At 56.0% G+C, this 27353-nt stretch overlaps 7 protein-coding genes across 7 annotated transcripts; 2 read left to right on the forward strand and 5 right to left on the reverse strand.

Annotated features, from left to right (window-relative positions):
* Positions 1–33: 33 nt before the first annotated feature.
* B0H18DRAFT_1084809 (Phospholipase/carboxylesterase) lies at positions 34–992 on the reverse strand (the record flags this gene model as incomplete). Its single annotated transcript, XM_048031835.1, has 4 exons — positions 34–309; positions 365–665; positions 736–830; positions 903–992. The coding sequence occupies 4 exons, from the start codon at positions 990–992 to the stop codon at positions 34–36; spliced, it is 762 nt and encodes a 253-aa protein (XP_047894136.1).
* Positions 993–1107: 115 nt separating this feature from the next.
* B0H18DRAFT_1003973 (S-adenosyl-L-methionine-dependent methyltransferase) lies at positions 1108–2753 on the reverse strand. The gene is made up of 8 exons (XM_048028455.1): positions 2302–2753; positions 2215–2253; positions 2052–2165; positions 1847–2002; positions 1645–1792; positions 1545–1597; positions 1439–1494; positions 1108–1389 (listed from the first exon to the last, which is right to left on the reverse strand). The coding sequence occupies exons 1-8, from the start codon at positions 2642–2644 to the stop codon at positions 1309–1311; spliced, it is 990 nt and encodes a 329-aa protein (XP_047894137.1). The 5' UTR covers positions 2645–2753; the 3' UTR covers positions 1108–1308.
* On the forward strand, positions 2653–11853 carry B0H18DRAFT_1104153 (uncharacterized protein; the record flags this gene model as incomplete). Its single annotated transcript, XM_048032607.1, has 26 exons — positions 2653–2810; positions 2875–3159; positions 3218–3268; positions 3353–3367; positions 3418–3490; positions 3541–3729; positions 3782–3989; positions 4043–4248; positions 4299–4478; positions 4531–4906; positions 4965–5360; positions 5417–5758; positions 5856–6470; positions 6537–6563; positions 6634–6779; positions 6835–6946; positions 7002–7222; positions 7273–7921; positions 8010–8623; positions 8678–8838; positions 8899–8910; positions 8963–9090; positions 9153–9511; positions 9581–9676; positions 9753–11009; positions 11051–11853. 26 exons carry the CDS (start codon positions 2653–2655, stop codon positions 11627–11629), a joined length of 7455 nt encoding a protein of 2484 aa, XP_047894138.1. The 3' UTR covers positions 11630–11853.
* Positions 11854–11926: 73 nt separating this feature from the next.
* B0H18DRAFT_1118570 (beta and beta-prime subunits of DNA dependent RNA-polymerase) lies at positions 11927–16175 on the reverse strand (the record flags this gene model as incomplete). The annotated part of the gene is made up of 11 exons (XM_048033807.1): positions 11927–12406; positions 12462–12690; positions 12741–13026; positions 13089–13647; positions 13700–14253; positions 14304–14552; positions 14605–14810; positions 14860–15473; positions 15528–15647; positions 15718–15803; positions 15863–16175. The coding sequence occupies 11 exons, from the start codon at positions 16173–16175 to the stop codon at positions 11927–11929; spliced, it is 3696 nt and encodes a 1231-aa protein (XP_047894139.1).
* Positions 16176–16486: 311 nt separating this feature from the next.
* Positions 16487–19932, forward strand: B0H18DRAFT_954441 (nucleoporin autopeptidase-domain-containing protein; the record flags this gene model as incomplete). The annotated part of the gene is made up of 10 exons (XM_048042270.1): positions 16487–16586; positions 16643–16765; positions 16821–17030; positions 17081–17110; positions 17166–17308; positions 17368–17656; positions 17912–18058; positions 18105–18323; positions 18378–18583; positions 18610–19932. 10 exons carry the CDS (start codon positions 16487–16489, stop codon positions 19930–19932), a joined length of 2790 nt encoding a protein of 929 aa, XP_047894140.1.
* A 315-nt stretch (positions 19933–20247) lies between these two features.
* B0H18DRAFT_1118572 (cytochrome P450) lies at positions 20248–22593 on the reverse strand (the record flags this gene model as incomplete). The annotated part of the gene is made up of 14 exons (XM_048033808.1): positions 20248–20405; positions 20457–20485; positions 20539–20571; positions 20629–20862; positions 20917–20946; positions 20999–21193; positions 21246–21312; positions 21370–21620; positions 21682–21854; positions 21911–22008; positions 22061–22104; positions 22159–22250; positions 22300–22400; positions 22455–22593. The coding sequence occupies 14 exons, from the start codon at positions 22591–22593 to the stop codon at positions 20248–20250; spliced, it is 1644 nt and encodes a 547-aa protein (XP_047894141.1).
* A 1985-nt stretch (positions 22594–24578) lies between these two features.
* Positions 24579–27237, reverse strand: B0H18DRAFT_293791 (cytochrome P450 monooxygenase). Its single transcript, XM_048037444.1, has 15 exons — positions 27116–27237; positions 26895–27066; positions 26733–26833; positions 26592–26683; positions 26494–26537; positions 26345–26442; positions 26115–26287; positions 25801–26051; positions 25678–25744; positions 25428–25622; positions 25343–25372; positions 25049–25282; positions 24960–24992; positions 24878–24906; positions 24579–24824 (listed from the first exon to the last, which is right to left on the reverse strand). Exons 2-15 carry the CDS (start codon positions 27031–27033, stop codon positions 24667–24669), a joined length of 1644 nt encoding a protein of 547 aa, XP_047894142.1. The 5' UTR covers positions 27034–27066; positions 27116–27237; the 3' UTR covers positions 24579–24666.
* Positions 27238–27353: the final 116 nt, after the last annotated feature.

A 27353-nucleotide genomic window follows, 5' to 3' on the forward strand; every position in this document is an offset into this window, starting at 1 on the left:
TGTAATCCATAGTATACCAGCGACCCGATAACGTCACCCCTGAGCAGATACCACCGCCTGCCGAGCAGGCAGTACCCGCTTCACCCACTCCTTCACGTCCTCCAGCTCCTCATCAGGGACGGTGTGCACCGCGTCGTATATATGTAATGCGAGACCGCCCTTCTCCGGCGCGTCTGGGTCCGCGTCCGTGAGCCCGTATTCAGTCCTCATATACTGAATGGACCACATCCCCATCTCGTATGTAACCAGTGGATCATTCCTGCCGTGTCCCCAGAAGATCGGCGTGTGGATATTACTTGCGTGCAGCAACTTGACGAGCTTCGTTAGCATGCTTCTCTTCCCTCAGAAGAAGACGACCACGCACCAGTTTGACCTTCTTGCCCAGGCGTAGCCTCCCACTCATCACGATCAAACCGCCCAGCTTATGCTCGTACGAGAGCCCCGTGAGGAGCGTCATCGCTGCGCCCTGGCTGAACCCGCCGAAGACGATGCGGTCGGGCGGGATACCGGCGGTGACTTCGCGCTCGACGAGCGCGCCGAGCGACGCCATCGAGCGCAACATGCCAAAGTCGTCGTTGTCCTCCGGCGCGGTCGACTTGAACGAGACGACGTCGTACCACGCAGGCATGCGCATGCCAAAGTTTGCTGTGATCGCCATGACCGGCCTGCCGTCCGTCCGCAAGCGGTCCTGTATGAGCGCGACGTGCGAAGCGGTCCAGAGAGCGGCAGACTTACGCGTGCGGGAAGATGTACTTGATGTGTTGCAGCTCAGGATCTCGGGTTAACGAGTCCGCGAGACGCTGCCAGCTATGGCCAGAGTCGCCGAGCCCCTGCACGAGCAGAAGAAGGTCAGTCAGCGGTGCGATCGCACCGAGGTCATCACGGCAATGCGAGCGACGGACGTGCACGAAGATGACCGTCGCGGTGTGCTTCTCGCGTGCAGGGACCGTGAGCACCTCCAGCGGTTGCGGGGTGAACGTCACTCTTGCCATGGTTCACGACGTCTGCTTCGCAGCTTGGTGGGGGCGTCGGTGTGCAGAGCTCAGCTCAGGCCGATCAGGTCGATCGTAGTGTAATTCGCGGCGCGGGAGCAAGCGTGGAGCGTCCTCACAGCTTGCGGGGCACACTAACTTAGGTTCGATCGCTCGTGCATCGTGGTGCCGGCCCGGACAGGTCCCGGAAGCCCCAAAGTGTGCAGCGGCACTACAAACTCGCAGTCTCGCACTGGATCCAGGCCGGCCGCGATATACTCCTGTCCGATAGATGCGAGCCAAGTAACAACAATACACATCGTGCACGGACAACAGCTCATAAGATTTCCTTCAGGTTCGTCTTACCCGACCCTCTCTCGAGCGGTGTGGGTTGCTTCGGCGACGGCTTCCAACCAATCTGGACGCACAGTGAGGGGAGGCGCACGCACTCAGTGCAGGATGCTTACCACGTATATGACTTGGAAGGTTGCTGGGATAGTACCGTTCTCGTATCCGTGAAGCTCTGCGATAACGCGTCGGGATTGTGACAATTTCAATGTCTATCCGCCTTACCTTTATAGATCGCAGACGCCGCCGCAAGAGTGTCTCGGTGGATGTAGTTCCGTCTGTGAACTGTATTGGCAGATATCAGTGCCCTAAGTCGACAACGCACCTGCCAATAACAGCGTTGCTCTCGCCCATGTCACGCAGGTCGTCCATGAGTTCCCATATCGAGGGGTAAGCAACCTTTACTTCTTCAACGTCGACAGTCAAGAGCGTAAACCCAGCACGACCAAGAAGATTCGACATGTCCCGTGAGTCTGTAATGATCGGAGTCTGAGACGATTGCACCTTTCAACATGTTCGCCACGGACCTGTCATGGGCGATACGTGCGGAGAGATACCACCCTCACGTTCCATTTCTGCCAGTTGCAGAGCAGTTCGTAGCTCGAATAATGTGTCGCCTCCGAAGAGAGCAGCCAGGAAAACCCCGTCGGGTTGTAGAGCTTCCTTGATCTGTACGAGTACGCCTTCACGATGTTCACAATGATTCCACGGTGCGATAAGTGTAGGTTTCACCTGGTAGGTCATTTACCCAGTGCAGGCTTAGACATGAGACGATTGCCTCTTGTGAATTTGGCCCGACGACGCCGAGGATATTCTCTTCGTCTGCATGTATTCGCTCGACTTCGACTATGTAGAGAGTCAGGCAACAAGGGCGCCATATCAGGACCGCTCATACCTTCGAATGCAGTATCTGGGTCACGATGAAGCAGTTCCTCTGCATGCAGGTCTATGAACAGTTCCAAGTCTTTCACGGATAACGTACTGCTCGAGTCAAGCATGACAACCTTTTGGGTGGTTTCAGGCTCTAGCATCTTGGAGAAATGCCCAGGTCCCGAGCCCACATCCAGGATAGAGCTGAACTTGCGCTTGATGTCCAGCATGCGCTCAATCATACGGTCTGCGACCTCGTCCCGCACATAGTCGACAGTCCTACTTCGCGCACCCCCTTCTCGCAGAGCAGAGTTGTCTTTCTGCAGCCGCTTCGCATACCTGTCGAAGACTTGGTAGGGCCCTACTGCGCCTGGTTTATGGGCGAGGAGGACAGCGACGCGTAGGCGGGCGCGGGCGCGAAGGACCTGCCGAAGAGCGATGGAGCTGGACGTCATGGGCCAGAATGCTGATGCGATTGTTCAATATCGACGCGCTAGTGTTCGCGGCGGGCGGAGACAGGGCTGGCGAGGCGGGAGCGACCGCGCGCGGTCGAGGGAATGATGTCAGGCCCTGGCCAGCGTCGAGCCACCGACGCGTCGTCTCTGCGAAGGCTCAGCTGACGTAAGGTCCTGCCACCCGCCGCCCGAGCGCTTCCCTGCCACCGTCGAGACAGCGTGCCGTCCAGTGTCCCAGTGGCGACAGCTTCCTCTCTCCGTGCTTCGTACACAGCCCACGCTCGCGTAGCTATCATGGACAACGGGAACGGCGATCCTCAGCCGCCCCTCAATCAACTTGCGCTCGCCCCAAATACCCTCATCACACCAGAAAATTACTGGCAGCACCTGCAGCAGCTCCAGCGAGTCAAGGAGGGCCTCGCTCAGTATGAACGCGAGTTGCAGGCGGGCTACAACCGGTATGTAGCGCAGGAGCAGGAGCTGAGGCAGCGTGTCGAGGCGGGCCGGCAAGCAGAGTGAGTTCACGCCACGACGCGATAGCTGTCCAGCTGAATGGTCTTTGCGTGGCGACAGACGTATGCTCTCGCAGCTTCAGACCTCAGGGAATGCGAGCGCACCTGCACCGTACGTATCATATTCCATCAAGCCTCGTCGCCATTGCTGGATGACGCGTTCTGACTTCGTTCCTTTTTCGTACGCGGCCCTCAGGAGCAACCACGCAAGGTCTGTTGAGCATCACCTTGACCCGTTCTGGATTTAACGTGTCTGTCCAGGTTGCAAGCGTACCCGCAATCACCGAATCCTCAAAACGGTTCGTCATCGTCGAACCTGCAAACATTTCCTCCGGTAGAGCATCTTCTCACCAACGACGACCATAGTCTGATCTCCCTATGTAGGCGAATGCGCAACCATACCACTCTCCGCATGGACAGCAGCCAAACGCGATGGCCTACCAGCAAGCCCCCACGATGGTCGTGCCATATGGACAAGCTCATCCGCCCCAGCCCTACCACCAGGCGTCGTCGGCAGCGGCGGCGCAGTATCCTCATAATTGGCCGCAGTATGTTGCCGCGACGAACTGGCAGGTATGACCTCTCCCTATACTCTGTGACGCGTTTGATATAATCTCGCTGTTAGACCTCTGCCGGCCATGCACAAGGTCAGCGCGATGCGGCGCAACAGTCACAGCAGCCACAGCAGCAGCACCGTGTGCCTACTCCTCAGCAACATCAACAACAGCAGCGTGTTCCCACCCCTCAGCAACGTCAACAGCAGCAGCATGTGCCCATATCTCAGCAGCATCACGCGACGAATGGGACTGGGCACGCGCCCGTCGCCGGTGCCAGTAGGTGATCCGTAAACTGTAATGATTGTGATTCTCTCATCTTCGGTCCTCAGGCTCGCGACAGCCCGTCTACCAACCGGGACCCTCTGGGAGTAGCGCACAGTCTTCTGCTTCGACGAACCAGAGAACCACGCCGGAGGAGATCAAGCGCGCCAAGGTCACCTATGCCTCTCAAGCTCAACAACAGCAACAGCAACAGCACCTGTCGCAAGTGCATACTGCTGCTACCGCGTATCAGAAGGTGTTCGACATCCTGAAGGTTAAAAACAGCACTTTCATTCGTTGCGAAACCCTGACAGTCGTGCCTAGGAGCTGAGGCCTGAAATGGTCGACTACATCATATTCGCCGCGTTGGACAGTCTGAGGTCCAAGCTGCCCAACGGGTCTGTTCAGGGCCAGTCAGCATTCCTGAAAGTCCAGAGCCAGCTGCCGCCCCACTCGGTAGAGCAGCTCACGCAGATCAGCCAATATGTTGTACACCAACTACAGGTACTTAATGTGTACCTTACACCCTAGGCATGATACTCACAGAATAACATAGGCCCTTGAACCCGCTGCGATTAAGGCCATAGTGTTGAGAATCAAGAGAACCATGATGCAGAATGCTCAACAGCCTCCTGTACATCCTCAGCAGGTTCCTGGTGGTACTGGAAGTGCTGAAGGTCAATATGTTCAAGCACAACCACCTGCTCTACAACCCCACCCTGCTGTTGTAACCATTCCTTCTGTCCCTGTTGTCCATTCTGCTGTCAATTCTGTTCCTACCAACACACCTGTGGTTCAGTCCATGCCCCAGCCTTTGCCAGTTGCACCTGTGACTCAGCCTTCACAACCTCCTTCACAACCACCAGCTCCTGCACATGTAGCTGGCTATCCTGAAGCTGTCAGGAGTGATGTTGTTACACAAGCTCATGGAGGTAATGAGCACATTGTAACCCATGAGAAAGAGGCCTCTGACTATTGGTCATTTTACAGGTGTCCAGGAGCAACCATCTGTAGGCCAATCAGCCATCAAGATGCCCAACATCCAGTTCCAACAACCCTGGGTTCCTACCAGCCCCACGAGGCAGACTGTGTTCACTCAGCCTCGTGCTCAGGCTCCGGTGACTCCTCCCAATCGGAGCGCGGCTCAGCCACCGTTCGGTAGCACCCCTAATGCCACCGGTGAGCGTCCGAAAAGCCCGTGGACTCCCGCGAAGGCGGACAAGGCGCGGCTTGCGCGGGATATCATGCAGTCATTGGGACGCGCGTCGAGAAGTTCGCAGCCACCCGCGTCTTCTAGCGCGCAGCCGTCCCCGTCCTCCGGCATGCAGCCACCGCCGACATCCAGCTCGCAGCCGCCTCCGTATCCCGGCTCTCAGCTACCGTCTAGTCAGCCACCGCCGTCTACGTCTGAAGAGTCCGTCTCTGACGAGTCCGCGAACAAGCGGAAGCGCACGCCGTCGGTAACGGACTCGCCAACGTTGCAGCAGAAGAGGCAGAAGATGGGGTCGAAGTCGAGGAGATCGCTACGGACGGCGCGTTCGAGCTTGCGGTGTGGCAGCAGGCTGCGCAGGAAACGATGTCACGTCTGCGCCTCCGTCCGAGGCGGGCACGCCACGCAACCACGGCTGGCCATGTCCCGACGACACGATACAGCAGCAGGGCCCGACGGAGGACAATCCATGCTCGCGCCCGGAGCGCTCCCGTCCCCGAGGCTTTTGGTGCGGCGTCACCTGTGAGGGCCGTTCGCCCTCCTGCACAGTTCCCGTCGATCGGCGACTTCTTGGGTATGCATCTCGCACAGCCGGCGCCGACCAGCAACATCCTGAAGATGCCGCGCCCAATGGTCAACCTGCCATCCCGGCGATGGAGTCGCTATCCCAGACCTCAGGATCCATAGCCTCGGGGCCGCCTACGTCGCGCACGGCGACGCCGCCTGCTCGTCCGGAGCGGTTGACCTCGAAGGCGTCGGCTCGACCGCTGAGGGTCCTCAGTATCCTGCTACGCCTTCTGCGGAAGCGGGTCCGTCGAAGACGCCGCTGTTCTTCCCTTCGCCCGCGAGCGAACACAACGACGAGCGAGAGACGGGATCGCCGGACGCTGCGGAGGTGTTCGCGAACGCGTATATGCAGAACGAGTCAGAGCCCCCCGCCTCGCCGCCGCGTATCCCTTCGCACCTCAAGGGTAAAGCCAGGATTGTGTATAGTGAATCCGATGAGGACGAGGGGACGGTCCTGAGACAACCTCAGAGGAAGAAGGCTAGGGTTGAGGACTCCAACTCGGAGGTAGAGGTATCTGAACAGCGAAAGGCGGGCAGGAACTCACAGAAGCGTGCTGTGTCGCCCGTCAACCGAGCGTACGTACTGGTTCCCCCGATGCCGAAGTGGGCGCAGCAGCTGCTCGCAAACGAGTATGAAAAGTCCAGAAAACGAAGGGGACGCAAGGCGTCGACGCCGGAGACGGTGCCCGATTCGCAGGACGAGATGGCCGTGGACGATGGTGCGTGGTGACGACGAAGCGCGGAGAGGGTGGCTGATTCGTTTCTTTGTACGGTACGGTCTATAGAGATAGACGAGGCAAGACTGCGAGAAGGTTTGTGCTTGTAGTATGTTGAAAATTGTCAATGTCACCTCATCGTGTTGTGTGTTTTCGGTGTGCGCAGAGCAGGCGCAGCAGGAGCTTGTGCAGATGTCCCTTCGCAGCCTGCATGAGTCGCCGTGTCAGTGGCGGGGCTGCGGTGCGATTATGGCCTCTATGGAAAGACTGACGCAGCACGTGCGCTTGCACGCTGAGGAGAGGGTGAATGCTGTATGTTTTCCGTTGCCTTCCTTCTCTGCGCTCTCCTTATGACATGGTGCGATAGGAGGGCGCCGCTTGCGATTGGGTAGGCTGCACTCGAACATTCGGTTCCAAAACAGTGTTGGCAAACCATCTTACGTGGCACGCGTCGAAGTCGGTAATCTGCGTGTTCGAAGGTAGTTGCCTCCGTCTATGCAGGCGACGACTTAGACGATACTGACGACCATGCAGGCTGCGAGAAATCTTTCGCAACTCAGCAAGAGCTGCTGAGACATCATAGATCCGGGAGACATCGTGCTGAGCGAATGAAGCCCCCCGCGACGCCGTTCACACCTGACACGCTCGCGCCCCTCCCTCCACTTCCTGAGCTCGTACTAACCCATATGCTCATACCACGGCGCGTTACGCGACATCCTATATCGAAGGTGGTGCATAATTGGCTCTCTGCCAAAGTGGGTACATCGTGCATCGTTCTGCTATCGTACCTGACGTAGGCTCCCAGGTTTTGGAGAACCTGGCATCATTCAACTTTGCAGGGCGACGGGGCCACCACAACGCGCCGTCGCGCAGCTCACGCCGGTTGGCGGACAAGGTCGCCGTTGTCGAGAAGGAGGGCAAGACGCCCGCTGCGAAGGTCGAGTTGCTCCGGCGCATCACGCAAGATGCGTACGTCGACGTCGCACATGGGCCAGAGCTCAAGGCTGCCATGCGCTGCGAGGACATCGCCTCGTACGAGGTTACGCGGCTGTGCGAACTGGGGCTGGTGCTCTTTCCACCTCCGGAGATGGAGCGCGAGAACAGTGTGGAACCCAAGAGCGAGCCGGACGAGCTGGACTTCTTGCATGACAATCACGAATCAAACGGAGGACATGACGGCACCGAACAGCCAGACACAGCCGTGTCGGAGCCAGCTGTACATCTGGGACAGCAAGATGAAGCAAGCCACGGCGGGGCGGCGGGGAGTAGCAGCAGTGCCTTCAGAGATGGTACTGCCGCTGGTGGCGCTATGGGACGTGCTGGTACTGATGGACAGTCTCACCTTCACGCGTCAGCTGCCCATGCGGTCGAGAGGAGATCGCCACTGCCTGGGTGGGAGGTCCTGCCTTCTGCGTCGGCGTCCAAGCCGCCGACCGTAGAGGATCTATGTAGCTGTATGTAACGAGTCAGTACTTGGAATACATGTCGGGGCTATATATGTTTATGCTCGGCGCAAGCTCGGACTACAGTCTGGGGTATAAGCGCAAGAGGGCAACCGCGTACGCGCATGGAGCGCAGTTGCCCCATGTGCACATGAGGGCGCAGTGAGGGCGTTGCAGGGGCAGCCGGCCGGACGTGATCGCGTTCACACACTCGAGCCGCGGGAGACTGGCCCTGCTTTATTCGCCCAGCGCACATCCCGCCACAACCGCGTACCCTCTGCTGCTCTCCCATGTCCCCCCGCCCTCTCCACTCCCGCCACTAGCTGCTTCCTCTCCCTTGCTCTTTCCCGTGTTTATTCTCCGGCGTGGCCTCATTTCTACCTCTCCATGCTTGCTCCCGGTCCGACCTACATTTCTAGCCGCTCAGCCGATGTAATTCTCTCAGATGTCCGCCCGATCAAACTCGCTTATGAGGCTCTCCATGCTGTGAACGTCCTGCTCGATGAGCTGCTCTACACCATCCTCAACGAGGCACAATCTTTATCAACGGACAGGCTCAAGGCCTCGCTCTTGAAGGTCGTCCCGACGAGCTGGGGCAAAAAAGCTTTGTTGGAAGCAGAGGTTGAGTTGAAAGCATACCTGGACCGTAACATACCCTCCTCCACCTCCGGGAACAGTGCTGCGGCACCGTTCAGTCTGCAATGGAGTTTCGAAGTGCGTTGGTGTCATGCCCCTTCGCTCTCGCTCCCTGACCCTTCACCGGACTAGTTGTTACGCCTCAAATGCGAGGCTTACTCTACCATGAACGACTCGGACGAGGATGGCGAGGCGGAAAGGCGTTTGAGCGAGCGAATGAAGGATAGTAGCGTGTCGCCGCCACAGACGTCGGAGGTGGCCCCGGCGGCATTGTATCTCACGGCAATCCTCGAGTGCGTCCGGTCTCTTCTCGCGTTGCTCACGTCTCACGCCCAGTGGCCGTGCTATTCTAGGTCCATATGCGAGTGAGTTTAACGTATTTGCCTCCTAGAATGTTGTATTTTGACGCGTCCGCAGACACATCCTCGGTAAGATCAGCAGTGTGGCCACGCGCGACAGTAGTCGTACTGTAGCGAGCTCGCAAGATGTATTCACCGCACTATGTGAAGACGATTCATTCTACGGTACATTCAAGACACTTAAAGGTACAACTACAATGCTCTTGTCTAGCTCTCGTCCTGATGTATCGATGTGTCGCCGTCGTCAGTCTACGAGCAAATTGAACAACTCTCTAAGGCCCAGAGACCACGTCGCAGCAAGTCGTTCACACGCGGTAGCGATCGGGCTGCAACCCGACCCTCGCGCACGCCGTCAGCTACCCAGGCGGAATTAGCGGCACTCAGGGACGGAGCGTCGACGCCTGCACGTTCGCGTCTGTCGATGGAGTCTCTGCGGTCGAGCTCAACGGCGACGGCGACAGCGTCCCCGGAGGGCTGGTCGTCGATGGAGAGAGGCAAGAGCTTGCGACGGAAGTTCATGACGCACAGTCGGTCGTCAAGCGAGAAAGAAGCTGACAGCCGCTCACAAAGCGATGGCGCGCGGAGCCGAGCGTCCGGAGAATTCGAGGTACGTACGCGTGATCGTTTAGCGTCCCCTTCGCGGCCAGGAACGGGCGCTAACGACTGCTTTCCCCAGGAGGACGACGAGCTCGCGCACGAGTTTGACGAGCTCATGCGCTCTGGAAGCACGGTGAAAGTTTCTCTCACTCCCGACAGGCTGGGCACCATGCAGGTGTGTGATCACAACAGTCGAATCGCTCTGATTGATCTGGGATGAACTACATCTGATCGGTTATCCGTTTCTCCAGGTCTTCAACAGGGAACGAGCTCAGCGTGCGAAACAGGCGGGGTCCCAATTTTCGGACAGCCCAGCTGGCAGCGACGATAACGCCCACGCGCTCTCTCCAGAGCGTCCGCACGCACTGCCTGCCAGTGCTGCACGTCCTATTCCCCGTCGCGTCGATAGTATCGTTGAAGACGAGGAGGAACCCGCTCAGGCCAACTACACTACCATGCCCAGTGCTGCGGTCATCACCGAGCCGCCCCGTGTGCGGCAGGCCAGCAAGAGCTTCACAAGCAACTCTGCCGTCTCCTCTGCTGCGCCGCGCTTCCGGTCCATCTCTATTTCAGACACCCCCCACCCTCGTCATCAGTCGCGCAGGTCGCAGGATCGGCTCCCGAACGGCGTGCCTGTCCCAGGTGGACCGGTGCTCAACATACAAAAACCTGGTCGCCAGAACTCTCAGAGTACCCCGGCCACGCTGCCTCCGCGGACGAGGAAGGTCGCGCGGCACCGTGAGTCGCTGGATTTGGATGATGTGATGAACGGGTTGCTGGACGGGGAGGAAGAGGAGGAGGAGGAGGAGGGGGAGGGGGGACCTCATGGCCCACTGCCACCACCACCTCCAACGGTGGCCCCCTTGCGCATTGCATCTCCTTCCGCTACCCCGATAACACCTGCGAAGCCTAAGGCGCCTCACCTTTCAGCGTCGGCGCGCGACCTTATCGCATTCCTAGACGAGGGCCCCCCTGGAGAGACCGAGCGGTCGCCATCCGCGATGACGAATGCGAGCGTCATCTCGTTCGGCTCGTCTAAGACGATGCGGACGGGCAAGCTCTCGCGCATGATGTCGAAGCTGACCATGGGGAACACGGGGTCCCAAGAGAGGCTGAACGGGCGGTACTCCGACGACACGCCGAACACGCCGCCGCGCTCGCTTGGGCGCAAGCCGAGCAACAGCTTCGGGCCCCCGACCGCATTCAAGACCTCCGTGACGCCGAAGCGGTCGAATCCAAACGTTGTGGTCAGCCCGCCGCACGCTGCGTCTTATCCTCAGACGCCTGTATCGCCTCTGTCTGTTTCGTCGAGCACGCGCACGGTGTCACCGCCTGCCACGGCGCCGCCCATCCCGCGCACGCTCTCTATTGCGTCCTCGGTGTCGGACGACTTGCAGACACTTTCCACTATGCGCAGCGGCAGCCTGCGGACGGCATCGGGCACATGGGACGAATTTGGCTCCGAGGCGTCAGTGTCTCGTGATGGTTCCCTGCACAGTCAGAGTCAGGTGCGAAGAGTCTCTCTCGTCTCCGTGTTGTGAACGGCGAGGACGAGGATGGATCGTACGCTGGGAGGTCCAGCAGACAGGTACCGATCATCAGCCCTGTTCCTAGGACTAAGGAGGACAAGCTCGTGCCGCCCAGTTCGCCTCGTCGGTCTCCAATCCCGCGCAAGCCGGTGCCCTCATCCACAGCGAATGGAAATGGGCATGCGTCTGTGTCCAAGGAAGCGTCTCAGCGAAACCGGAAACCTTCGACGTCGCCATCGCCTACACCAGGCATCGCTGCTTCCGATGTCGCCGACCTTCGCAAGTACTTGGGAAGAGCTGAGACCGCAGACGAGTGCCGTCTCCTGGTCGACTTGTTCTTCGCAAGCCATGGTTTCCCGGTGAAACCAGTCACCGACGGCGCGGTGCCTGAGCTCCCAGAGCTCCCGCGCTTCATGTCTCTCAATGAGCTGGAATCCTCGTACGCCGAGCTATTTCTCAGCGGTGATAGCATAGACTTCGCCGGCCTCGCAGACGAGACATCTAGCGAGGGCTCTTCGGCCTCGAGTAGAGACTTCCTTTCGCCTGCTTCTGAGCCGACCACATCCCCTACGCCTTTGCTTGAGACTGTTCAAGAGTAGAGATATATACCGTAATCTGTTCATTCATTTACTTCACTCTGATACTCGTCCCTTCGTTTTCGTGTCGCTCCTTGTGACCTTTATGGTACCACTTCATCGCATACCTATCTGATACCTTTGTTGTTGTTTGCCTGCCCTGCAGTGCGGATCTATTGCCATCTATACTGATGTATCTTTACTTTTAGTGGCCTTCCTGAGTGGAATGCAAGTGTTTGTGGTGTGATACAGACTGCTATGGATAGGCTATGCAAGATGCGTGGAATGCAAGACAGCGAAACATGAAAACAACAGAATAAATCAGTGAACCTCGAGAGAAATCGCGATACCCATGGATGCTAGCTCTGCACACAGATACCTGAAGACATATGGGACGGCGACGATGTCCAAGTCTCCACCTTTCGAGGCAGGTCCCAGGACGTGCTGTGAGGAGATGGCGACCCTGAGGTCTCCCTGCACAGATATCCGTCCGTTCTGGCCATTTGCTAGGGCTTGTCTCGCTCGCGCGTCCTCTTCCTCCGCAGCGGCCCGACATACTCTGCAGTACTCTCCCCCTGGTCCGGTAGGCTTCAGTTTGTCCAATGATCCTACGACTATCTCACCCAAGCTGACGTCCTCGTACCCGAGTGAGATCAGACTACCGCATGTCCTGCAAACCCATGCCGTCGAGTAGTCAGAGCAGTTCATGAGCCTGTCCTGCAGCAGGAACGAGGTGCCGTGCGCGATCAGAGCATCACGTTCCATCTCGCCGAACCGAATACCGCCTGCACGCTTACGGCCCTATAATGACGGAGAATTCAGGCTCGATCATGCTTCCCAAACACGATCGAATTACCTTGACCGGTTGCCGCGTGAGGGGATCGACGGGCCCTGTCGTTCGCACCTGGAATTTGTCAAGCACCATGTGCCGCAAGCGCTGGTAGTACACGACCCCGATGTAGATGTCGGCGGCGAATTCTTGCCCAGTGATACCGGAGTACATTGGCTCGTTGCCGTGATAGTTGTACCCGGCGGCGAGGAGCTGTTCTCCGAAGTATTCTACAGCAGTGTCATCCTCGGTGAACCTGGTCAACTGTGAGCATACGAGTCGAACGAAGATCCAGTCAACGCTTACTGGAAGGGGGTTGCATCTTGGGCAAGGCCATGCATAGCACCAGCCTTGCCCGCCATACTCTCGACTAACATGCCAATCGTCATACGACTGGGGAAGGCATGGGGGTTGATAATGACGTCGGGCTGCATCCCACTCTCCGTGAAGGGCATATCGACGGCCGGCCACTTCTGTGAGCAGACACCCTTCTGACCGTGTCGAGACGAGAACTTGTCACCAATGACCGGAGCACGCGTGATGCGCAACGTCATGTTGACCTTCTGAAGTTCTGAATCACCAGCATCAGAGCCTGTGATGCCCCAATTGTCGTCAATGAATCCGTCTCTCTTTCCATATACGCAGACCACCCACCTAGGAGACGAACCGAATCGACATATGCGATTTCATCGCCCTTGTACTTCACGAACTTCGTCCGTCCCGTCGTGTCGTCTATGTAGGCGGCAATGGGATCGCCAGGGGATAGCCTGACGCCGACAAACGGGAGGCCGTCATCGTCCAAGAACTCGGCAACAGGATGCGACTTCTCGCCCACAGTCCTAATCTCATACCCCAGCCCGAAGTGTAACGTGGTTGCAGCTGAGTTGCGTGAAGAGGCTCCTGGCACTTCCTTCAGGTCTACGGTGTACGACTTGTACACCGTACCGTAAGCAAACCCTCGCTCGTGCGCTGACTTGTTCAGGATCATAGCGTCCTCCATATCGTAACCAGTGTAGGAGATGACAGCCACAACGGCGTTGGTGCCGTTCGGGAACGAATCCATACCATAGGTGTTGTGCAATCGTGGTCGGACGACGGGGCTCTGACCACTTTGTAGACGGTAGAGCTTGTTGTCTGTCCGGTGGCGCAGGGCGGTGGCTGGTGTACCCATGGTCTGTTTACCCATCTGACATTGATAAATGTTTCTTGGACTCTATAGCTTCGGCGTGAGCTTTGCTACCGTTGCAAGCGATGTAACCACTGACCTGGTTGAAGTCAGAGAATGGGGTAAGGTTCGCCAGTATTGACAGGAAGTTCGTTGGGGCATGCTCGACATGCGTCGATACACCCTTCTCGATCTCTTCGGGCGTACATGCGATATCCATGTACACCTGCTCAAACGAGCCAACCTGGTCGTCTCTCCCGTTCGCAACGTACTTCACAGGGCGCATCATCCGCGCTCTCGACGAGAACAGATAAAGACCAGGGTACTGCCCACCCTGCGACACGGGCACCAACCCAATCTCGAGATCCAGCGGGACGTTGTGCTTGCCCTCCGTCTTCCATATCCGGAGGTCCTTCGCGAGGTTCTCTAGGACTTTCTGAGACGCCCAGCCGATCACCCGCCCATCGAGCTGGACGCAAAGGTTGCGCCGGCCGTCGACGGAGGTTGTGAAAGCTTGGGTCATGCCGCGTGAAGCGAGCAGGGCAGGGATGTGGTTGACAGCGAGGGGAGCGGTGACAATGCGGCAAGTGCGGGAGAGATGGTTGAGGAGTCCACAGGGAGATCCATCGGGAGTATGGACGGGACAAAGGAATCCTTCAGGACAAATGTAAGATGAATTCTCTCTGAAACAATGCACGACGTACCCCAAGCTTCTGGTAACAACTTTCGGACAGTCGTCGTTTTCAGCTCGGCAAAGAAGGCGCCACGATGGATTGACCTGAAGTGACTAATGTATCGTTGCCAGTTCAGCTTTTCGGCGACAATAGTGAAACCGGAGGCCTGTTGCAAGTCAAGACCAGTAGGTGATACGAGATTGCCAGTCGCAAGGAAATTTGACATTCTGGCGCCAATGTCAAGGTTGGTGCGGGCGAGGACTTTCTTGATGTAGCGTTCTAGATGAAGAATTCAGGGTCCGTTCAAATGGAGCAACACATAGCAGCATACTATCAAAAAAGTCTACAGATGCTTCTGACCGGTTGACATCTTGCCGTACTGACATAGCGAAGTTGTTCAATGCCTCTTCCAGGCGCTCCTTGATGATCATCCCATACAGTGTACCGGGGAGAAGGACTTCTTGGTGCTGAGGAGAATCTGGGTTATCGATGCAGCACGACTTCGACACCACGGCGTACAGCTTCCGTAACATAAATCTACCGCCAAGTTAGTTGACAATCACGACTGAGTGTTAGTCGTACGCACAGCAGCATACGGAACTTCTCGCGAGGAGTGTCCAAATGTACTAGGACGACCTTGCTGATGAGCCAGACACCGACTGCCTTGTTCGTCCAGTCTTCCGGCATGTTAAGCACGACGCGGAACTTGTTGCCAAGGTACTCAAGACATTGGTCGCCAGTCCTCAAGCTGTACATCTTGAAGCTACGCAGCAAGAGCTCTACTCGGTCCGCCAGGAACGTATCCCCGTAGTCCTGCATCATGACGCCCTCGAAGATCTCCTTGTCGCTTGCGGAGACGAGTGCCTTGAGGATGAGCATGATCGGTACGACATATTCCTGTTTCCGCCATGAGAAACGGAGCATTGCACTGCCGTTGGAGAGGTAGTGAAGGTTATTCGTGACGCTCGTCTGGTCTGGGCGTACGCAGCGGATCTGGACAGCATATGGTGTATAGGACGGTCCACGGTTGACGAAAGAGGGACGCGAGAGTGCGATGACATTGTGTCGCCGAGGAAGAATAAGGTAGCGGATGAGACGTTCGTTGCCGTTGACAATGAAGTAACCGCCGAACTCTTCAGGTTCCTCGTGTTTCTTCACGAGGTCCGCGGAGGACATACCTCGGAGGTTGCAGCGCACGGACTGAGTATGTCATGATTTATCGAGCAAGAGGAATAGGACTTCAAATAGACTTACTCGGACCATGACGGGCAGCAACCCACAGTCCTTGGTCTCAACCTCCAAAGGCCCATCGTTGACCTTCCAGCATAGCTTGACCATCATGCGTCCGCGGTAGGAAGTGAGACGCTCTCGTGCCTACAAATGACCAGCAATTAGGCACAGACCTCTTGCATCCAAGTCCCGAGCTTTTACGCCAATATCTCACCTCGGACGGATACACTTTGTTGTCCCTGACTTGCTGGTCCTTCTCCGGTACCTGAGGGCGGCCCACCGTTACGGCCTCGTACCATACTGTATAGCCGAAGGTATTCAAGGACAGGAAGCGCTACACAATGCCTATCGTCACTCACTGCTGAGACGGTTACCCCAGCCAGACGGACCACTCTCTGACCCAATTTCTCCCTTTCCGTCGAAGACCACGCGCTCGCCAATGTCCTTGATGCTCAAGGAGAGTAGTCCACGGCCGTCACTATCACCGGGCGGAAGTCCAGAGTCATCAAAAAGAGCATTGAAAGATTCAAGATGGGGAGTGACGAATTCATTGAGGATAGGTACAGCAGCACTGTCCTTCGGAGGGTTCTTGAAGCGACGTTCGCGAGCGAGCGTGTCGAATGTACCGCCCGCTTTGAGCACGGAGTCAGGGGGCCCTGAGCCGTCGGGCATCGTCGCCCAGGTAGAAGACAGCGTCCGGCGATGAGCTCGAGGCGACCTTGAACGCGCGAGGACTTGTTCAGCCAATGTTCAGCACAAAAATCCGGCCCACACGATCGAGGATGCGCTCACTTTTAGCCGCCGATCGAGTGCTATGGGCGCTTACACGCTCAGACGTCCCGCAAGACTCCGACCGGGAGTCTCCCGCGTGGCGAGGATCTCCGCTTCAAATCCTTGAACGCGCCTCCAGTAAGAGTCGCGCTCGTCCTCGTTCACAACGACGACGACCGCCACGACCCACACGACGCGTGACGCCCCTCACCATGTTCGGCAGTAACACAGGGTCCTCGTGGTCTAACCCACAAGGTAATCAGCAGCAGACAGGGGCCTTCGGGCAGCCCTCAGGCTTCGGTGCCGGAAACGGTGCGTCATGGCGACTCATCTCTCAGAGTTAATTGCTTACCTCACACGCTGAACAGCGTTTGGATCTGCTCCCAACACGAACACCTTTGGGCAGCCGCAGCCACAACCACAGCAGCAGACAAATCCCATGTTTGGCGGCCTCGGCGGAGCGTCGACAACGACGCCCTCGACCGGCTTTGGTGCGTTTCTTCTCTCCCACACTGGAGCTGATTGTTCTCAAAATCGTCCGAAAAGGTACGTTCGGTGGCGCACCAAACAACACTGCGAATTCTGGAGGTCTGTTCGGTCAGCCCAAGCCAACGACGACGGGTTTTGGCGCGTTCGGCGGCACGGGCACGACGAACACCTTTGGTGCACCTTCGACAGGGGCCTTCGGTTCGACGAACCAGGCCGGTCCTTCGACCGGCAGCAATGTATTCGGCCAACCATCACAACCGTCGACGAGTACAAACGCGTTTGGAGGGGTGGCCTTTTTGGTGCGAAACCTGCCACAGGGTTTGGTGCTACTCCTTCGCCAGGACCAGGTAAGTAGAGAATGCAAAACAGTTGGGCCCACTGTACTCATACCCGTCTTGTCAGCCATTGGTGTAGTCGCGCCAGTGACAACAGGATCCGTCAACCCACCTTACGCGCCATTCCCCGAGAAGGATACCAATGGTACAAGTACGCTTCATTACCAGAGTATCACATGCATGCCGCAATACCGTGGATCAACTTTTGAAGTCAGCTTTTGCACGTGCCATAGTTGAACTCGCTCTTATTGTTCCTCTTTGTCCACCAGGAGCTTCGTGTGCAAGACTACCAGCAAGGCAGAAAGACTGCCGCTGCTACCGCTGCCGGAGGATTCGGGCAGACCGCTTTTGGCGCCCCTGCTCAACAACAACCTACTGGCCTCTTTGGCCAACCGGCGCAGAACAACGCCGCGCCCGCTGCCAATCCGATGTTCGGTTCACTGGGGAACGCCAACAACAACGCCGCGAACGCCGGGACGACTGGCGGGTTCGGTGCCTTTGGACAACCGCAGAACAATACAAATGCTACCGGTGCTGGCGGTTTGTTCGGTGGCGGAGGTGCATTCGGGCAGAACCAGCAGCAGCAGCAGCAGCAGCAACAGCAACAGCAGCAGCAGCAGCCAACGACCGGCTTCGGTACCTTCGGACAGCCACAACAACAACAACAGCCACAACAGAACACAGCGGTGGCGGTTTGTTTGGTTCAAATAACGCCTTTGGCGCCAACAACCAACAAAAGCCAGCAGGCTTCGGTACCTTCGGCGAGTAGACATCGGTGCATATCTAATCTGGTCTTCTAACCCGAAATCTCAGGCAACACAGGAAGTACTGGCGCGTTCGGTAGCACCGGTGCTTTTGGCCAACCCCAGAATCAGCAACAGCAACAGAATGCAACTGGTACCGGTCTTTTCGGCCAACCAGCGCAGCAACAGCAGAATCCGAGTGGATTCGGTGCTTTCGGTATGTCTCAACGATAATTTTCAAGCGGTCGGCTGAATTGTCTCAGGCGCCAACAATAATGCTCCGAAACCAGGTCTCTTCGGCCAGCCTGCGCAGTCAAACACTGGCTTCGGTGCGTTTGGTCAACCGAATCAGCAGCAGCCACAACCGCAGCAGCAACAGACTGGTACTGGTCTGTTCGGAACGAACACCAATACGGGTGGTGGACTGTTTGGTAATACCAACAATCAGCAACCACCTCAACAGCAGCAACAGGGGACTGGACGTGCGTGGCCCCTCTCGTACACTTGATTTTATCGCGTTAAACCCTTGTCTTCAGTGTTCGGTCAGCAACCTCAGCAACCGGCGACAGGCGGTGGCTTGTTCGGTGGAGGCGGCGGTCTGTTCGGCAACAATAACCAGAACCAGAACCAGCAGCAACAACAACAGCCTGCACAGAACACTGGCTTTGGCCTCTTCGGTGCCCCGAAACCTGCCGCACCTGCGACTACGAACAATGGTGGCGGTCTGTTTGGCAGCACTTCGGTCAGCCAACACAGAATACAACGCAGGCCAACTCCAACCCCCTGTTCGGCTCGACGCTCGGCGCACCACCGAACAACCAACAGAACACGAGTGCCTTTGGTTCTGGTGGGTTGTTTAGCAAACCCGCTGCTCCGCTGGGTACTGCTCCTTCAACGGGTCAGCAGGGTGCTGGATCTGGAGGCTCGTTGTTCGGTAACACGTTCGGACAGTCGTCGAACAACATGAATACCTCGGCGCTCGGCCAGAGCGCACAACCCCAATATACAGCCTCGATCGCGCAGCCGTTCTCGACGACGCTGCCCATCTTCAGCCTGCTACCACCAGGGCCACGCATGATTCCTCTGGACCAGCCCAAGAAGAAGACTGGTTACTTCTCAAACGTCCCTACGCGCACGCCGCTGCCGAGGCTAGGCTTGGACTATACTCCACCCCTCTCGAAGCTACGCGGGTACACTTCTACTTCACAAGCTCCTGGCGCAAACGGTGCCAACAACAGCGTGCTGTTCGGCTCGAGCAAGCCGAATGCGTTGTCGCTGAGCAAGGCGGCTAACGGCAAGAATGCGCTGGGACCAGAAGCATTCTTGACTGGTGGGAGCCCCAGTCCGACGCTCGGCAGCGGCGGCCGGAAGAGCATGAAGAAGCTTATTCTCGATAAGAGAGTCGAGCCAGCGGATCTGTTGAACAGGTCCAGGGTGAGGAATGGTTCCGGGATATCGTTCAGTCCCGCTCTGAGCGTAGCCGCGCGCGAGGAAGCCGCTGCTAACCGCGCTTCTCCTGGGCCGCGCACGCATGATTCGCCATCGCCAGCCCCTCAGCGGGACCGTACGCACAATCATTTCACTGCGCAGGGCAACGTGCTCAACGCAGGCTCGAACGGCGCGTCGCCGCAAGAAGACGGAGAACTTCGAGAAGGCGACTACTGGGTGACACCTAACCTTAGTACGCTCAGGAAGATGAGCCACGAAGAGCTAGTCTCTGTCGGGGGTCTTGCCGTTGGGCGTCAAGGCTACGGTGTCGTCACTTTCCTCGAACCTGTCGACCTTACGAACGTGCCTAAACTCGGTGGCCTACTCGGCGAGCTCGTCCGGTTCGACGACAAGGAGTGTAGCGTCTATCCAGATAGCGACGAGGCGGAAAAGCCGCCGCCCGGCTCTGGTCTCAACGTCAAAGCGAAGATCGAGTTGTACCGCTGCTGGGCGCTGGACAAGGCTACGCGGGAGCCTATCAAGGACGAGACTAACCCGCATGCGGTCCGACATCTCAAGCGGTTGAGGAACATGAAGCATACTCACTTCGAGAGCTTCGATATTGAGGAGGGGAAATGGACGTTCACTGTGGACCACTTCTGATCACGCAGTTAATCTTCCGAATGCATATCGTGTTAGTGTCTTGTATCGTATGTTGTCTCCGTCGCATGTAGTGTCATTGTTTTTGCAATATATACCTATGGCCAGTCTGCTGTACATCGGTTTGATTGACTGCATGTTGGGCCGTTTGACCAATACCGAATCTCACTCGGTTACCCTTACTGGTGATGTACACTGTAGTCGCTCGGGTCATGACATCTAATCGACTTGCAGGCATGCACATTTACGTTCGACCATTCTCTACATGGGGGCAGCGCTAGCAATTCGACGAATAAGTCGGTCTCGCAGACAATCCTCTCAAGCAGCGCCGGAATACATGGCTACCCGGAGCGGCATTCGCGGGTTGGAGCGATCTTGCCCTACGGCCGGATACCACACCGGCGCAGGGATCCAATTGATCTCTTCGTCAGTGGGAGCTAAAACGAAGCTCGGTAGCAGCGCGGATAACACGGCCTCTGTGAAATTCAGTTTGCTTCTATCTTTATGGGTCCGTGAAGCCCACTTACTCATCTCCATCTCGGCGAACTTGAATCCGCTGTGGGGAAAGGTCAGTCGCCAGCCGAGGTCGTACAGGGTCTCATGACTAACATGCAAGCACGCTTGCCACCGATAAAGGTCATTCTAGACAGGCGGTTAGAATCAGAATACTTGACAGAGATGTCTGAGTCGAACACCCACAGGCTTCCTGCCACAGCCGGCAGGCCTGCTCCAGTCACGGCGTCTGGAAGGGGCGATAGCCAACGCTCCGGCTTCCACTCCATCGCGTCTTCACCCCAGAACGCTTTGCTTGTGTTGCAGCCTAGAATCCCGAGTATGACCTCCGTACCTTTCGGCACAGCGAGCTCGTTGATCGGCGTGCCGTCCAATCCAGGAATGGGTTTTGAGACCGGTATGATCGTGTCCTGTGTAGACCTAGCAATAGACTACACAGTTAGACGTAAGTCTTCTCGACGTCGTTGCACTTACATTCTACTAGACCATAACAAAGGTGGATGCCTAGAGACATAATTCGTCACGTTCAAATGCTGCTCTCCAATTGGACACTCACAGACGGAGGCTTTCCCGACACACAGCATCCAGGTAAGGCAATTGCATGAGAACATCATAAGACAGGTCTCCGTCTTGAGAAGCCTTGATGATTTCTGCGCGAAGTCGCTGCTGGACGTCCGGGTGTTCAGCAAGGAGTAGCAGGATCCGTGACAAGGTGTTGGACGTTGTGTCCGATGCCGCCAAGGTCATGGTGCTACAGACCCTGAGTCGGGTGGGCGAACCGGTTGTGATGTGGTTCCACTCACGACATCTGTGAAACCAGTTCGTGCTCTGTCAGGCTGTCTTTCTCGGAGGCACTCATGTTCGCTTTCACTGTGTCGGCAAATTGAGTGACCCTACCGGTTCAATGACTGCGCGATCGAGACTCACTGAGAATACTCATGAGATCCTTGCCTCGACCGATCTGTTCCGCGAGGGCTTCATCGCCTTCTTGTAGAGCACGCTGTTTCGAGACTAATATCTCCTGCGTCCGTTTCGCCACGAAATCTGCGCTGTACTTCATATCGCGCACGTATGACATCGGCATGACACTAGCGAGAGGACCCCACAAACTGGCGGGTACGATCCGGCGCAGGTGAGGTAGCGTCAACACCAGTGCCTCGAGCTTGGTGGCGGACGGGCTGAAAACGCAGGGGGATCAATCACGATCGACACAGCGTACTGCAAGGGTTTGCGACGCACAACATTAGTTTGAGGGCCTCGGCGAATACATCTTTGTTGTCGTCCACGAGTCGATCAAATGAATATCCGAGACCGCTCTGTCCGATGAGCTCCAGCGCAGTTCGGCCCATCCAGCCTGCCATGTCTAATTCTTGTGGTCCGTCTTTCACCCGTGCTTCGATGGCATCGCGAAGCTAACGGCGCACGTATGATCACGCTGCCGCAATAAACATGACTGGAATACACGCACTCTCCGTGTAGTGTCGTGGAATATCGGGAACATCGTGCGCATGTGGTTGATAGAGAACACAGGATTCAACATCTTGCGTTGTTTCTTGTGTTGTTCGCCTGGCGGCGAGTCTGATTACTGAACGTCTCAGAGCATGCAGTATGATCTTACCGAGTGTAGACAATAATCCGGAGCCGACCAGGGCTAGGTTAACCCTGTATGACATTATTGTTACAACCCCGTACGGTGCGCACCACCTGACCACTCACGCAATAAAACTCGGGTCTTCTTCCCAGATGCTCTCGTCCTTGATTAGGATTGCATGGAGCGCCTTTGGGTCATAGATGTACAGCGCTGGCGCCTAAATAGATGTCAGCTACCTCGCTGGCGAGAAGGCAGACAAGACGTACGTTGAAAAGGCCGCGCAGCCTCACCACATAACTGTCATAGTTGTCCACCAGATCGCGCTGTACCTCAATGGAATCGGGACCATGAAACTGTCCCATGTTTCCTGACAGTCGTCTGAGGACCTTGTTATGTAGTGATGTGGCGCTCGTTGGCATACCTTTCGCGAACGACGCCGGAGGGGGACCGGGTATGTTGTCCAAGGATGTCTTGAAGAAGCGCCGCTTCACGAGAAAGTAGATTCCGAGGCCGAGGCCATATAACAAGAGGGACTCAATGACTAACACTGAGAGGCTCATGTCGGCTCTGAGGCAGGGAACTAGAGCCTGGTGATTCGCGTTCAAGTTACATGGATACTTATACCATCGCAGTGAATTGAGTTCACTCACAGAAAGTTCATCCCCTATAACCTCGATGTGATGCGCCGTTTTCCATAGACGGAGTGGCTCTAACACCCAAAAGCAAGGTCAGCTTATCAGGAGGTCTGTACAGCAGCGATATGATGATAGTAAGCACATATCCGTCTCAGAAGGAACACATGGAGCAATGAAGCCACTCAGCAGAGATGCATCGTCCAACATGCACATTCTCGATTTAGTTCATTTAACCCCAATAGCTTCTTCACGGTACTAGTAATATTCTGGCTTCTATCTCCCTGGGTTTGACGTGTCGATGTGATCCTAAAGGAGTCCCTGGATAACACCACTGGAGCGACAAGATCTGATGCATTGTCAGAACGCCAGGGTTGCGTCTGACCCATGACAGTGCCAGGGCCCGCTAGACCACGCAAATCAAAGAACCAGCCGTAAGAAAGCGTGCAGGAGTCAATGATGTGGCAATCGTACGTCGGCGGGTTACCACCTCCTGTCAGTGTCTGGTCCATTGATAGTGAATGTGCCTTCAAGTTCGTACGAGTTTTCCATGGCACGCACAGTATCTGATGTCCTGTATCGTTCCAAGCACATGAGCAATGGGGCTGAAAAAGCCGCATATTGGCAGTGGCAGTAAACTGAATCTGGCAAGGCACAGCCAGTGAGTGTACGCAACGCCGGGGGTCGACAAATTCGATGTTACGTACAGGAAGCCTCCACGTAACGCGCTCTTTGCATGTCCATGCGGCTGCGATGAAAAATTGTCCTGTGTCCTAGTACGGGCGACCTCCCCGAGGGGAACGGAGACACCAACGCCACAACGGGGTGCAGGCAGGAACTTGTCGGGGGCTTGTACCGCCTCCATTGACCGTATAATCCAGACGATCGCGCCGATATTCATGCCAGTTGTCTCAGATCATGTTGTCTTACTGTTTGTGTCATCTTGCAGGCTGCGGAAAGAGAACTTGAAAGAGGGTTACATCTGATGGTGCGAGCTCCATTCCTAGTACTAAGCCCATAGCGTCCCGTTATCGCGCTGACCCGTCCATGCCAGTGCCAGTGGCCGTAGACTCCGTACGGTCTGTCGACAAGCGCGACACGGTGCCCATCGCGAGCCCGTCGTCACGGTCGCGGTCTTCATCAGGCATCCATTGCATCTCGTGCGTGACACCTCAGTGTACACTACAGGATAGGTTCTCTCATCGAGTTGGGCGAAACTTGTGTATCTGAGGTCTCAGACATTCATTGAAATCACTGGAATGAGCCTGGATACGCCTTGAACAGCTGAACACGCGCCATTAATGACCAATTGCAAACTGTACATAAATCGAGTGCAAATCGGACGCGCAACCAAAACGCCTCATAGACTATAGTAGCGCCGATTGAGCGCTTATATTGACTTCACATCTCTTCCGGGCCCGAGTCATGCAGCAACTGTTTTGACTTTAGTATCCAACCGCCAGTACTTAGCTGCGATGAGAGGCGTTCGGCCTGTCACTGTAGCACCCTGCAGCTGCGCTCGGGGACAGCTCGGAGTCGAGAACGACCAATAATTGCAATCATCGCGTTCTCATAGTACCGGCGCTTCGACGGCGTCAGACCTAAGCTTCGACAGAAATTGGACCAGCATCCTAACTTCGCCGCCCCCGCGGAGCTTGTTCAATTTGTCAATCACGGCCTGACATCACTCAGCATTTATCGCTCGAGTCATAATGACCACACAAGTCAGCAACAGGACGTTAGGTAGCCGTCTCGGGCCCCGCTACAAGATATCCACTGGCATCCCAGGTAACGGTATATCGAGCGGTACTCACTCGGACACATGACTACTTGGCTCGCGTTGTGCGATGGTGTTGCATGATGGCAAATGTTGGTTTCTTGTCGTGGTGCAGCACTAACTCGGCATTCTCGAAACTGTTAAGTACATATACGCTCACGTTCGACCGTTCTCTACGTATCTGAACCCTAAAATCCGACTTACAAACATCACAGACAGTCCTCTCAAGCCGCGCCTGTGTACATGGCTACTCGGAGGGGCATGCGCGGATGGGAACGGTCTTGTCCTACGACTGGATACCACACCGGCGCTGGGATCCAATTGATCTCTTTCTCGGTCGGAGCTAGAACGAAGCTCGGCAGCAGCACGGACAATACGACCTCTGTGAAATACGTCAGTTCGGTTCAACGAGATAGGTTCGTGGGCATGACTGACTCATTTCCATCTCGGCGAACTTGAATCCGCTGCAGGGAAAAGTCAGTCGCCAGCTGAGATCCTACAGGGTGCTATGACTAACATGCAGGCACGCTTGCCTCCAAGGAATGTCATTCTAGACAAGGCAATAAATCAGAACACGTAGAAACGTCTTTGCAGTCGTTGCCTCACATATTCCCTGCCACAGCTGGTAGGCCGGCCCCAGTCACGGAGTCTGGCAGCGGCGATAGCCAACGCTCCGGCTTCCATTCCATCGCGTCTTCACCCCAGAACGCCTTACTCGTGTTGCAGCCTAGGACACCGACGATGACTTCTGTGCCCTTCGGCACTGCAAACTCGCTGATTGGCGTGCCGTCCAATCCGGGGATGGTTTTCGAGACGGGTATGGTCGTGTCTCGTGTAGACCTGCGAACAGATAGCAGTAGTTGAGTGCAGGTCTTCTCGCCTCGGAGCCCTTGCACCTACATTCTGCCAGACCATAGCAAAGGGGGGTGCCTACCAGAAACATAGTTCGTCACGCTGAGACTCTGCTGTCGGATTGGACACTTACAGACGGAGGCTTTCCCGACACACCGCATCTAGATAAGGCAATTGCATGAGAGCGTCGTAAGCGAGATCCTCGCCTTGCGAAGCCTCGATTATTTCCGTCCGTAATCGCTGCTGGACGTCCGGATGTTCAGCGAGAAGCAGTAGGATCCGCGACAGAGTGTTAGACGTAGTGTCCATTGCCGCCATGATCATGGTGCTATAGAGAACTACTCAGGAGGCGGGAACAGTTGTTATGCAACAGTTCTACTCACGACATCTGCGAGACTAGCTCGTACTCTGTCAGGCTGTCCTTCTCGGAGGCACTTGTATTCGCTTTGACTGCGTTACAGAACTGAGTGACTCCTCTTTCCACTGATTGAGCGACGAACACTCACTGAGAATACTCATGATATCCTTGCCATGTCCAACCTGCTCTGCAGACGCTTCGTCGCTTTTTTGCAGGGCGCGCTTCTTCAACTCGAATACCTCCTGCGACCTCTGCGCCACGAAATCCGCGGTGTACTTCATGTCACGCGCGGTCGATATTGGTAGGACACGGCTGAGAGGACCTCGCAGACAGGCGGGTACGATCTGGCGTACGTGAGGCAGTATCAATGCCAGTTCCTTTAGCTTGGAGATGATTGGGCTGACAATGTAGAGGAATTAGTCACGAGATCAACGCGATATGCTGGAAGGATCAACGACGCACAACATTTGTTTCAAGGACTCAGCAAACGCGTCTTTCTCGTCCGCCACGAGCCGATCGAACGAATAACCGAGACCGGTCTGTCCGATGAGTTCTAGTGCAGTTCGGCCCATCCAGCCTGCCATGTCTAACTCTTGCGGTCCGTTCTTGACCCGTGACTCGATGGCATCATGAAGCTAATCCAAATCGTACATGAATACTTAGGCTATCACAGAGAGTTGATATTTACGCACTCTCCGTGTGGTATCGTAAAATATCGGTGTTATGGTCCGCATGTGGTTGATAGAGAAGACGGGATTCAGCATCTTGCGTTGCTTCCTGTGTTGCTCACCTGAGGGCGGGTATAATGAATATATGTTTCGGGCATGTGGGGAAGTCTTACCGAGTGTAGACAATAATCCGGGGCCAAACAACGCCAGGTTTGTCCTGTACAACACGTGTGACGACGGCCCTTCTCGATGAGCACACCTGAATGCTCACGCGATGAAGCTTGGGACTTCTTCCCAGATGCTCTCGTCCTTGATCAGGATGGTATGGAGTGCCTTTGGGTCATAGATGTACAGCACTGGCGCCTAAGCAGATGTTAGCTACCTCGTTTGCAAAAAAAGACAAAGTACATACGTTGAGAAGGCCGCGTAGTCTTACCACATGACTGTCATAGTTATCCACTAGATCGCGCTGGAGCTCAATGGAATGCGGGCCGCGAAACTGTCCCATATTTCCTGACAGTCGAACGTGAACCCTATTGTGCATGATGGTGTGCTATAGAGCTCGTCGGCGTACCTGTCACGAACGACGGCGGCAGGGGACCTGGCACATTGTCTAAGGAGGTCTTGACAAAGCGCCATTTCGCGAGGTTATATGTTCCGAGGCAGAGGCCGAATACCAAGAGACACTCGATGCACAGGATCAAGAGGCTCATGTCGAGTTTTGAAGGAATGAACTAAAGAATGCTCTGCGACATGTGAGTACTTATATCGTGGCAGTGGATTGAGTTCACTGACGATCCCGCGCGCAAGGCGCGTCACATCCTCGATGTGATACCCTGTTGTCAAAAGAGGGAACCGTCTTTGGGCTCAGCCCCACTAATCTCACGTAGTCAGCATCCGGAGGTTAGTAAGGTAGCGATATCCCGGTGAGCTCATATCTACTTCGGGAGTTGCATCCTCCGAGTCCCAGCTAGACGGAGTAACGAACGCTCTGAGAAGAGATGTATGTACTTACCCATTCAGTACTTGTAAC

Source organism: Fomitopsis serialis, assembly GCF_022376445.1.
Source record: "Fomitopsis serialis strain Sig1Antser10 chromosome Unknown B0H18scaffold_28, whole genome shotgun sequence".
Classification (NCBI taxonomy): domain Eukaryota; kingdom Fungi; phylum Basidiomycota; class Agaricomycetes; order Polyporales; family Fomitopsidaceae; genus Fomitopsis; species Fomitopsis serialis.

Bases quoted from the DNA above. Each gene is read 5' to 3' on its own strand.
- B0H18DRAFT_1003973 (XM_048028455.1), bottom strand. From the start codon at position 2,644: ATGACGTCCAGCTCCATCGCTCTTCGGCAGGTCCTTCGCGCCCGCGCC. The intron at 2,166-2,214 runs GTATGAGCGGTC...CTCTCTACATAG, and splicing joins CCCAGATACTGCATTCGAAG to TCGAAGTCGAGCGAATACAT. The intron at 1,793-1,846 runs GTCCGTGGCGAA...CGATCATTACAG, and splicing joins GCACGTATCGCCCATGACAG to ACTCACGGGACATGTCGAAT.
- B0H18DRAFT_293791 (XM_048037444.1), bottom strand. From the start codon at position 27,033: ATGAGCCTCTTGATCCTGTGCATCGAGTGTCTCTTGGTATTCGGCCTC. The intron at 26,288-26,344 runs GTGCGTAAATAT...GATTTGGATTAG, and splicing joins TTTACGATACCACACGGAGA to CTTCATGATGCCATCGAGTC. The intron at 25,283-25,342 runs GTAGGTGCAAGG...ATCTGTTCGCAG, and splicing joins TTGCTATGGTCTGGCAGAAT to GTCTACACGAGACACGACCA.